The sequence below is a fragment of the Pongo abelii genome, chromosome 4 (assembly GCF_028885655.2).
Source record: "Pongo abelii isolate AG06213 chromosome 4, NHGRI_mPonAbe1-v2.0_pri, whole genome shotgun sequence".
Lineage (NCBI taxonomy): Eukaryota > Metazoa > Chordata > Mammalia > Primates > Hominidae > Pongo > Pongo abelii.
Window position 1 is genome coordinate 42,128,166 of NC_071989.2, and position 12,522 is coordinate 42,140,687.

A 12,522-nucleotide genomic window follows, 5' to 3' on the forward strand; every position below is an offset into this window, starting at 1 on the left:
GCACTCTCATCCCTCCCCATAGGTTTTCTATTATAGGCTCCTTCAAAAAAAATAGAAATAGGCTATTTCCAGAGAAACTTAGATGGTAGGTTATGCACACAGAAGACTAGCAGAGGGGCTCAGAGGGAGTTGAGAGCTTAACACAATAACAGGATTCCTCCTGAGAAACAGCCAAATTAGTTCCCTTTGGAAGACTCAAGAGTCCTTGCTACTCGTTGTCATACACATGGAAGGCAACACCCAAGAGTCATTCCCTGGCTGGTTTTGCACTTGAACTTGTAAAGTTTATCAGGGAAGACTTCACCCTCACTCAAAGAGAGGGAGGTCCAGAAATAACACTGTCTGGACTGAAAAGAGAAACATCTCTCTGGCATGTGTGGCAATATGCGCCCATGTGCACTATTTTTCCCAAGTAGCTACCTAGGTCCATAAAAGGGTAGGAAGATACAGCCAGCATCAACTGTGTCACAACTTTGTGGGGAAGCATGCAAATGGCTGCACATTATAAGAAATATGAATGTAATGTTCATATTGGTTTTGTTAAAAACAGACATAAGTGATCACCTCTATGGTTTTACACAACTCATAAGTTTATCTAGAAAAGTGGTCCCCAACTTTTTTGGCTGGTACTAGGGATCAGTTTTGTGGAAGACACTTTTTCCACAGATGGGGATTGGGCGGGGATGTGGTTTTGGGATGAAACTGTTCCACCTCAGATCATCAGGCGTTAGTTAGATTCTCATAAGGAGCGAGCATCCTAGATCCCTCACATGCACAGTTCATAATAGGGTTCCCACTCCTATGAGAATCTAATGCCAGGGCTGATCTAACAGGAGGCAAAGCTCAGGCAGTAACGCTCACTCACCCACCACTCATCTCCCACTGTGCGGCCCAGTTCCTAACAGACCATGGGCCAGTACAGGTCCATGGCCTGAGGGTTGGGGGCTCTTGGTCTAGAACACATCTGAAAACAAAACTTTGCCAAAAAGGACTAATGTTTACCTTTTGCAGAGTCTAGAAATAAGTAACATCAAGGACAATTTGATTTTCTTTTAAATTCACAATAAACATACTCATTTACTTCTTGATGTAAAACATTTGCTATAAATTATATAATTTAAAAATTATAAACAAAAAAGCAAGAGGTATGTTCCTTTGCCACCCCGCTTCTAAATCCAAAACAAATTTAAGATGCCTAAGGGAATCATCATTAGTACTTTAAATATTTATAGTTCTATCCTCCTTAAAACTGAAGTCAAAACTCAAATCACCAGGGAGAAGAAAGGTTGAGAAGATGCAGCATCGTGGAGTGGGAAGATGCTGGCACAGAGCTTTAGGAGATAAGCTCTAATCCAGATCCTACAATTCAAAAGAAAGGAGATGAGCTAAGAGTTCTTTATTTAAGAAAAAAAAAAAAAAAAGATGCCGTTGACTATGTTATATAGGGTGTAGTCACACTGTTATGCCTCCCACTGCTTAAGATACTGTAGTACTAGAACAGACATTCAGTCACCACATTTAGAGAAATATGTAAAAAGCTTAAAGGTCAAAGAGGCTAGACAACCGAATGAAAAGAGTCCAAGAGAAAGACTGAATGAATGCACGGGGCCACTGAACACAGGGTGATGCCTTTCTCAAAGACATCTCTAAGGTAGATGGTACCAGAAGAAAAAAAAAGACTACAATTGAAATAATTGTCAAGGAAGGTCTGGGATAGAAAAAAAAAAGCTGGGCAAAAAAAAAAAAAAAACAACAACAACAAAACTCCTTATTTCCTTGTATCTAATAGTTAACAATGAAATGGACTACTTCTGGAGATCCAATATCTTCCAAGAGTTTAAAGCATCCATTGATAGATAATATGGAAGCATTTCATAACATAATGGAAAAAAGTAGACAGCCTGGAATCAGTTTCTCTGTGGGTCTATCCTGGTTCCACCTAAGCTGTGTGACATTGGGTACATAACTTAACCTCTCTATGCCTTAAAGTCATCATCTCTAAAATAAAGATAATTATTATTCCTGTCCCATAGGACTATAGTGAGAATTTAAAATAATGCACATAAGGAATACGGTAGTGACTGACACATCATAAATGCTTGAATAGTAGCTAACATTATTAGCATTTTGCATGCAGAAGAATATGCAGTTAACTTAATGATCTCTGAAGAGTCCTCTTAAATGTTGCACTTCAGAGACCAGCTCATAATCATCCATCCCACTACGACCCCCATAAAAGAAAGCAAGATAGGGCTTGAAAAGTCATAGAAACCTGGAGGCCTGCGCAGGTAACGGAGTGCACAGTGCATAGCACAGAACAGGGGGCTGGAGGTCCAGGGTACTCACTGGACTCAAAATACAAGTCACAAAGCCAAAACAGAATTTCACATCAGAAAATGCCCAATCTAGGCACTAACCCCAATTCCAAATTATTTTCCACTTTTGAGAGCACAATTCTTACAATTCAATCTATGGTCATGTTTCTACTATGTATATTATATGTTTCTACTATGAACAGGTGTCAGGGGTAGGCTTACAGTAATCCTATAGTCCAAAGACTGTTTTGCTTATGTTCCTGAACTAGTATAACAGATTATTCTTGATCCTTCTAATCCAGCTTTGTCCAATAAAACTTCCTGCAATGATAATGTTTACTTGTGCTCATCAATACAGTAATCACTAGCCACATGTAGCTTTGCTTGATACGGGACTAGTGTAAATGTAAATTCAATTTCGCAGTCAATTTTTTTTTTTGAGACAGGGTCTCACTCTGTGGCCCAGGTTGGAGCACAGTGACACAGTCACAGCTCACTGCAGCCTTGACCTCCTGGACTCAGGCGATCCTCAGACCTCAGCTCTTGGGTAGCTGGGACTTAGGCACATGCCACCACGTCTGGCTAATTTTTTGTAATTTTTTGTAGACACAGGGTTTCACCATGTTGCCCTTGAACATCTAGGCTCAAGCGATCCACCTGCCTCAGCCTTCCAAAGTGCTGGGATAACTTAGGCCTGAGCCACTGTGCCATAATTTTAATTTTAATTTTATAAGTCACATGTGGCTAGTGGCTACCATACTGGAGAGTGTAGTGAATTAGGAGTGGTTGTGCACATCACTGTATTGAAACAGACCCTAATGTGTGTCTTGGCCTACCACGAAAGCATTCTGTGATCCATCAGAGATGTCTGTTCCGGGACACAGAAGGGCAGCCTTTATTACATTTGCAGGCTCAGTTAAAGGATTTTCTCTCCTTAGGCCAAAAGAGAGCCTCTCTTTCCTAATACCTACAATGATTCTTCAACACAAGGTTATTTTCTGCTCTTGTAAGAAATGAGATGAACTGAGAAGAACCAGATTATAACAGGAAAAATTTTAAAGAGAACTTCACCCAGGATAATGCATAACTCCCCTCTGTACTCTGGAAAGAAATACTGGTTTCTGACAGTTTTACAGAAATACAGGAAGTCAACAGGGTGTAAAACTATTGATTATTTTAGCTATGCTGTAGGCCTTTTTTCAGTAATGCTATAGTTGTGTGCCACAGACAGGTCATTAAGATGGATGAATAAATTAAAGGCAGGTTACACAGAAAGCGTAAGCCACACTATCCATTTTAAATGCAGAAAATGTAAAGCCATTGCAAAAGAAACCACCATGCCTCGGTTGAAAGTAACATATACCTCTGCAATTTAAAAATAGCACACTTCATTTTCCAAGAAAGGAAGAAAACTCTAACATTTGATTGTTTCAGAATACACTGTACTGACTTCATGAAACATTATCTTGGCCTTGTAGAAATGAATCAAAAGACACCACATACAACACCTGCCATCACGAGAAAAATCAATCAGGAACCTATGTATTTTCAATTCCAGATCCCAATAGGGGTCCTATAAAGCCTCCCAAGGAAAAACTACCTCAAACTCCCACAAAAATTTGGTTCCAAGTTGATCCTCAAAGCCTCAAGTTGAGAACCATTTGAAGTCTTCTTTGAGGTTCAATATGTTACAACCAAAATGGCACGGTTTTGGTATAAGCCCCTGTTTCTGCCCTGGGTCCTTAAGCCTGGGAAGGCTGCAGAATTATTCAAGCCCCTTCCAAACACTGAGATACCCAAAGGACAGTCAGTGCCTGAATTTGCTCTGAATTGACACATCAAAGTAGTTATATGTGCAACGCTCTTCCCTTAAAGAAACCACAAAATCTATCACAGTAAGATCATGAACCTCTTCTGAAACATTTACTGTTTTCCAGGGATTCCACATACATAAATTTATCTTGGGATTTCATTCAAGGAGATCTATTTCATTTAAGGATCAAAAGACTTTTATAAGCTGGTACCATTGCTTGATTCCCAAAGAGAGCATTCTAGTGAGACCCTATCTAACCAGAAAGCTGAAGTTACAGCAAAATTTTAACTATTATATATTTAGATAGAATGGATCCATTTCCAAAACAAAAAAAAAAGCTGTCATTGTTATCCAGAAAACAAATGAACTGTGGTACCTTTTCTTGAATTAATACTTAACATCAAGTTAAATAATTAACACCAAGAATTCAAAAATAACCTCTTACCTCTACCACTGTGGTTTCTGCAGCTTTGCACATTGGCAAGTTGAAATTCCTTGCACTTTTCCTACAGGGGTGGAGGAGATAAGAAAGTCGGGGGGAAAAGACCAAAAATAAGCATCTCTGTCACCTTTAAGGTTTTATAGATTAGAATTTCTATGAACTAAGAATCTAAGAATCTTTCCAAAAAGAGTGTATCATATTTTCCATTAATAAAGTTTCATAAATATCTCATAAATTTTAAAAAATCATAACTACTTTATTCAATGTATACAGTTTTGTTTTGAAAAGGATTGAGGGAAAGAGGAACTATTTTTCACATTCAACGTACAGCTACAACAAAAAAAGGAATATTAATAAATCTATCTTATTTGAAGTTAATTTCCCTTAATCTTTTAACAAGTATGCTTTGTCCCTATTAGTTAAATATTTCATTCAACCACTTGCTTTCATTAAAATATTAAGAAAGGAAAAGTAGCAAATGCTTCACATGAGAAGGTACAGTAATTACATTCTCTATTGACGAGAAGCCTATTGCTGAAACTAAATGAAACATTCATTGATAATTTGTGAGTCACCTATAAAGATCATTCTGGAGAATCATTTTCTGATGAAGTTTTTGAAAGTACAACACCCACATCAGACCCTGAGGTGTAAAAATTTCTAGCAGGTGCCAGTTTTGCTGATGGTTTTACACTCTGATGTTCCTCAATACCGTTCCCCAATGGTAAAAAATAAAATATATTTTTTGTCTCTGGGAATATAGGTTGATGGCAGAATTTCTTTGGTAGAAGGAAGTAAGTCACAGCTATGTTTTACTAGCTCTTTTGAGCCACCAATATTTCTTTTGCTCAGATTGAAGAATGAGTACAGGAATAGGAGCATCCTTGAGAAAGGAGCCCTCGTGAACTTTCACAAGTTGCTGGGTTAGATCCCACCAGACATCCAGGCATCAAAAGCTCCAAAGGCAGAATGGTCAGAGGCAAAGGAGTCCCAAGTCCCCCACTTGAATAACCTAGACAGTAACCTAGACAGACTTCTGTTCCAGCTGTCGCACTAAATATGAAGTCAGTCCTAAGGTCACTTGACCATTGGTGATGCAAGCTTTCATTTCACACCAGAACTCATTAACCACCAGCATAAAGTCAGTGCCCAGAATAGCCCTTGTACAGCCTTTAAATACCAGAGCCAGGCACTGCTGCGCAGAATAAACGTGGGAATATTTTCAATAATTCCTTTCTGCTTGGTAGTATACAATTTTGTTAATCTTTTTAAAAAAGCAACTAAGCATGTGTAAATATTACACAAACGTGTCAAATAAGGTAAAGATGATGTAAAATGTCTCCTGTTATTGCCAAAATTAGTTGTACTTTTAAAAACTGGCTAAATTAAAGAAATCAAAGAGCATTAATATCACATAAGTCCTTCAGAAATAAAAAGTGATATGAGAGTATCACTGAGAACTTAATTGTGATTGCACCAAAGCTGCATTTGCTAAAGATTTAAAAATTGTTCATCGAAAGCAGCAAATGATAAATGAGCAAAAACAATGATTTCTGTAATCTGATAGGTAAAGTCTTCAAGATCAAACAGTTTGGAAAACTCTTAAGTGTACACTCAAAGGTTTCATAATCCTCAAAAAACAACTATATAAATCTATAAATCCAAGATATAAATACTTAGTATGCTTACAATAACCAAAAGGTTTTAAAATCTATAAAGGCTGTAGCTGAGAGTGAGGATTGAAAATTCAGTATTATAAAGGTTAATCAATTTTTCAGATAGAACCTTTGTAAGCATTTCCTAGAAGACACCAAAAGGACTGAAGGACTGACCGCAATGATTATTAGCAGTATCTTTCCAGAGTATCAAATTAACTTTGACATTTTAATACATGTAAATTACAATATCAATTAAATAAAATTGTATGATGTCATCTTTTCTAAGCATGTAACTGGTCTTGGCAACTAAAATACACAAGGAGAAAAACAACTGCATGTGCCTATATAAAAGGGCATATAGATTCAAATATTTAACAAGCAGTGCAACATAGATATCAACCAGTCCAAACAGACTCCCACAAGTGGACATACCAGCAGCCCTGCACACACCTATATATGTGCAATACACATGGGCGTGTATGATTTTGGGCCATTTTGAAAATACATTTTTAAATTCCAAATTCATTCTGACGTCCATTTTTAGAGTTGTTGATACGCACGAGTGTTTTTAAAACTATCATAATACCTGAAAATCACGTTTCCTGCTCGGTCCGCCTTCCATGCTTTCACCAAAGCAAAATCCCCTGTAATTGCTTCCTCCAAAATAAAGTGCTGACCATTGAACTCCCTCACCTGCAGAAGAGGGAGAAGGCATCGTCAGGTATTTGCACAGGTCTTGATTGTGATAGAGGCACTCTGATAGAGGTAGATAATTAGGATACAAGCCTAGTGAGGGAAAATTTCTCAGAGGGAAAAGCATCCCAGAGACTTCAAGGATAAGCAGTTAGGCAAGCAGGACTTAGTCAAAGTGGTCTAAGGGGAGCTAAGGAAACAGACAAGCAAAGGTCCAGTGACAAAAGAAAACTTGTGCATTTGAGGAACTGAAAGTTCTATGGCCTGAGGGACAGACTATTTTCATTTTACTATTTGTATGTACAGGTTATATACTGAATATGAAAAATAGTCCTTCTTTCCCTCCCCCCTGAAAAAAGTTTACATAAAATGGTCTATGTATTGTTTTTCTACATAAAATAGTTACAAAAATCTATCATTCAGCTATCTTCATTAACCTATAATCACCTGTTGAGATTTTAAATGGGATTCATAGAATCAGTAAATTTGGAGAAAACCAACATGCCCTATCTTCCCACCCATGAGCATAGTATATGTCTCCATTTACTGAGGTTTTCTTTGACCTCCTTCAATAGTTTTATTATTTTCTCCATAACAGCTTTATATATTTTTCTTAGGTTTATTTATAGGTACTTACTGGTTTCTCTTGCTACTGTTACAATTTGCTCCTATCTGCTCTTCTGACATTACTGGTCTAGGGAATGCTATTGATTTTTATTTATGTTTATTGCCTTTTAATTATACTACAAATTTTGGAGGGAAGAATATAAAGCAAAACTGTCTTGCCATCATGTTCTTTTATTCTTGAGGGTTTATTTCCGGGAATTAAAACAAACATCCATTGCCACACTCCCATCACTGCACAAAATGGAGCCATATGAATGTAGAACTCCATTCTCATCCCTACTGCACCCCCTAGTGGAAAAACAGACTAAGTGCGTTTTACAAAAAGCTGCTATAGAAAATTTTGGTACATTTATTTCAACTATGGTTTGAAACAAAACCTTTCTTAAATAACAGCTACTTTAAAGACATTAACCAAGTTGCCTGCTAGAAAGAAGATTAATGCACTTAGGGAATAACTGATGAATGAGGATCTTACTATAGGAACTAAGATAAATTATATGAAAGATATTTCCGAGCCACATATTTTGGAACGGCTTATGTATTTCAAAAATCACTGTAAATACCAACAATGATAGTTGAGTATTTTACACACAGATCTAGAAAACTGGGGTAAATATATGCAAATGCAAGGCAAAGTCAATAAATAGGCTTCTTTGATATTCCAGTTACATAATTTTCTGATGTGTCTACACACCAGCTGTTGCTGAGTGTTAGTTTTACTGAAATTTAAAAATGGGCAAGGAGCTGATTTTGTCAAACTAGCTATTATACTCACTTGAAAGAACTGTACATTTCATAGTCACCACTTCCTCACTTTTTGGTTCTTTCTTTAATCTAATGAGATTTTCATCCCCTCTATTCCAAAAAGGAATAATCCTTAAAGTTGTCAATGACCTCTGTTTTTGCAAATCCAATGATTCAATTCCAGGCCCTGTATTACCAACCTCTTCACACTCAGTTGATCATTCCCTTCTTTTTAAAATTTCCCTTATCTTTCAAATTGCCAGATGCCCCTGGGTTTCTTCTTTACTTACTAATCACTCTTTCTCATTTCTCTTTGCTGCTCCTTCTCTTCCCAATTTCTAAATGTCAACGAGGTGCTCTGCACTCAGCCCCTAGACACTCATCTAGTATATAGATTTAAATACTATATGCTGATGCCTCCAAAGTCTCTATCTTGGCTCTAGACTCTCCCCTGATCTGAAGTCCACTAAGCACCTCCTCTTGGAGTCTAATGAAATCTCCAATGCACCATGTTCCAAACAGAGCTCTTTGATAAGGCCTGTGCTTCATTCATCTTACACAGTATGCTTGACTCCTCTTACACCCCTTACCTATCCACCAGCAAATCCTGTTGGCTCTGCCATGAACATGACACCAATTTCAACCACTTCTCTCAAACTCCACTGTTACCACCTTGGTCTAGCCACCTTCCATTCCCTCCTAAATTAACACAACAGCCTCCTAAACCCTCTCTCACTGCTTCGGCTCTTGGCTTCCTAGCAAAAAAAAAAAAAAATAGAATCACCACCCCAGCAGCCACAGTGATAGTTACAAAAGACAACTCAAATTACATCACTCTCACCTTTATTCAAAACTCCATAGGCTTCCCACTACGTTCCATAAAATTCAAACTTTGCATGAATTTGGCTTCTGCCTCTCTTCAATCTCCATCCCTATCACTCTCTGCCTCATGTGCTGTTCCAGCCTCACCACCCTCCTGTTCCCCAAACATGGCAAGCCTGTAGCTGCCTCGGCACCTTGTACTTACTCTTCCTTCTGAATAGAGCACAAACCCTCTTATCTCCATTTGCCTCATTCTTCTACCTTATTCAGGTCTCTACTAAGTGTCACCTCCCCAAAGAAGCTCTCCCTGGCCACCAATCTGGAATATCAGCTGCCTGGCCAATGATAATTAATTCTCTTTGCCCTTAATCTACTTGATTTGTCTTCACAGTACTTCCGCTATAGACATTATGCATTTATTCATTCACTGTCAGTTCCTCCACTAGTAGGAGGAATTGATCTAGATCATTTTACCACAGTGCTCAGACCAGAGCTCGGCAAAGAGTAGGACCTCAATAAATAACACTAATTTAGAAATTAACTCACTTCTTCCTACTTTAACTAAAAAAAAAAAGTACTAAGAATTAAGAAATAAATTATCTGTCATATTCCTAGGAAATTCAGACAAAATTTAAAAACTATGAGTTTTAGGCACCTGACTCCAGGCAGAAATGAACCCAAGAAATATTTTAGTCTCATATTTTTCCGAGGTGAATTAATTCTTCAACTTCTAGCAAGCTATCAAAGTATTTATCACAAGTTTTCTGGGAACCTTTATGAGATACTACTACAGTTCATTTTAATAATTAGGCTCCTGTCTTTTACTTTGTCAAGAAGCCTTTTAAACTTATTTAGACAGTAAAGGAAAAAGATCAAACACAAAAAACACATTAATAAAAGCTTTGACTCCACATAGATCACTCTCAACAGAAAGATGTCTCCAGATGGAAGACACAGCTGGAGACCAACACTGAACATCAAAGGACATATTCTGTGACCTCCAATCTTCCCTCTGATCGTTCCTCGGAATGGGAGGGGCAGAGCCAGCATCCCCATATGCAGAAAAGTGATAAGAGATCCCCTGATTTACTACATTCACTTCCCCAGAGATGAGTACAACATTTCTGCAACCTGTGTTAACTCTCTTCGGCCATCTGGACAAGGAGAATGGAAAGATACTAAAAAATACTGTAAGGAAATACTGGCCAGTGTAATTTTTGAAATTTTCTCCAATCTGAGCATCTCAAATACCTTTATCTGAAGTTCTACTCTTCTATAATATGCCTATGATAAATGTACCCCATCCTACTCAGCACTTTAAATAGAAGTAGGTTATTCCGTCAAAAGTTCAAATGCGTCCAAGATACAAAATAAATAGTGATCATATGAACTCTCTATTCTATCATAACAGTTCCTTTCAAGGTTTCAAACATATTATTTCCTTGTTTTTTTCTTCCTACAGTCACTTTAGGAAGGGCCTGAGCATAAAGAGTTTGCTAGCATGCATATCACAACTACTTTATTTTCCATATAAGCATAATCAGCAAGTATAACTGTTTCTCAATTTGTTAAAGCCTACCATAAAATCAGTTCAAGTAACTAACCTTGACTGGTACATCATATGTGGATTACACCATTTTTTCCTTCTTCTTATTCTAGTTTCTCTATGTGATTTTAAATGCTAGTGGATGCCTAGATTTAGCTAGAAATTTCGCCTATTTATGAAAATGAATGAGTGCTTTTTCTCACATAGAGGTGATTTTATACTTCTTTGCCCAATGATCCACCCAAAATCCCACGTGGAAAGAGGGATCCTGGTATAATCTGGTTAAGAGTGTTTCTTACCTCTCTTGGCTTACTGGCAATGGCAACACTGCCATCTTTGTTGTATTTGATGGGCGATCCTCCTTCTTGTACCAGGGTCCCATACCCTGTGGGGGTGTAAAATGCAGGAACTCCAGCCCCGCCTGCACGGATCCTCTCTGCAAGTGTGCCCTACAAGTGAGCAACCAACACCCCATAAGTTCACTAAGCACACTTCTGTATGTGGACACAAACATTTAGACATGGTTCCTACTCTCTAGAGGCTTATAATTCTAAAAAGTAGCTAGCATTGTACATTAGCATGAGTACTTCACTAATATTGTATGCTAGAAGATCAATTCTAAGAAGTTACTGCCCCTCTAGATCCATTCTAAATCCACATTCAAAGTGTAGCCGCTTATTTGTATAGTCATGCTTTCAGCTTCCATACCTCCCAATGATCTCTTGACACATTTAAATGTGTCTATTTTTGATATTCTAAGTCAATTTTAAAATCTGAGTTATGAAACTTTAGTTATATATATTAAGTAATGCAATTAAATTTTGTTTTATTTCATGATCTATGTTGGTATGGCCTAAATTTTATTCAAGTTAATAATGTAAAGTGTTTAAATTTTAGCGCTTATTTTAAACCATTTTCATAAATATTTTTATCTACAAATTGTCTAAGAAAAAAAACAAAGTGAAAAATACTGCATACAGGTAAATTGGTTTTTAAAAGCCAAGAGTGCATCAAATTGTTTCAGAGTAGAAACAGCTGCAAGCAAAGTTTCTTTGTATCTTCTTTTGATCATCATCTTTCCCATGGGTGACTCTTCTTCCTAGATACCAGTGATTTCAAGACTAGTTTCCCTAGCTCTCTCACTCTCAACTGTTTTTCTACCCAGGTTTTCCCTAAGGAATCAACTCTGGCCCTGAACCTTGACACCCTTCCTAACATTGACGCCTACTGTGATAGACTTGTTACGAGTCTTACTAGAAAACTGACTGGCTAGTCAGTAGTTAAAAACTGGGGCTGGACACCATGGCTCATGTCTGTAAATCCCAGTGCTTTGGAAGGTGAAGGATCACTTGAGGCCAGGAGTTTGAGACCAGCCAGGGCAACATAATGAGATCTGCCTCTTTAAGAAAAAAAAGAATTGGTTCATGGTATTAATGATGATATGTTCATATTGTCCCAACCTTAAAAAGTATTTTCTACTTTAACAGGACTCTAAGTATTCAACTCAAAGAAGAAACTAACAGTTGGGACTTGAGACATTGAGTCATTCAAGTAGGTGGAATATTCTGGGGAAAGAGAGACTTGGGGTATAACTGAAAATCTTCCAGATAACTGATTATCTAGCCAATGGAAAGAGATGACTCTACTTTGTGTTGTGAAGTTAGTAACATTAACAAAAAATTAAATCATCAAAATTACCATAACACTACCCCCTGCCTTAAAATATGTTTTATATATACCCTCCCTGAATACTCTCCTTCTATCATACCAGGTAAGGGCCTGAAAGTGGACTACTTCTGCAGATAGGCCTTCTGTAGGTGCCACCAGCTTCTTACCCTCACCCACCAAAGAAGTCCTGATCC

General features: G+C 37.6%; 1 protein-coding gene across 1 annotated transcript in view; it reads right to left on the bottom strand.

The window, feature by feature from the left end:
- The window catches only part of OXCT1 (3-oxoacid CoA-transferase 1), a gene marked incomplete at its 5' end in the record, with an annotated part of 139,601 nt that overhangs the window by 107,850 nt on the left and 19,229 nt on the right, over positions 1–12,522 (bottom strand). Inside the window, 3 exon segments of the mRNA NM_001133195.1 lie at positions 4,574–4,634; positions 6,815–6,921; positions 10,960–11,109. Coding sequence (NP_001126667.1) covers positions 4,574–4,634; positions 6,815–6,921; positions 10,960–11,109 — 318 coding nt within the window.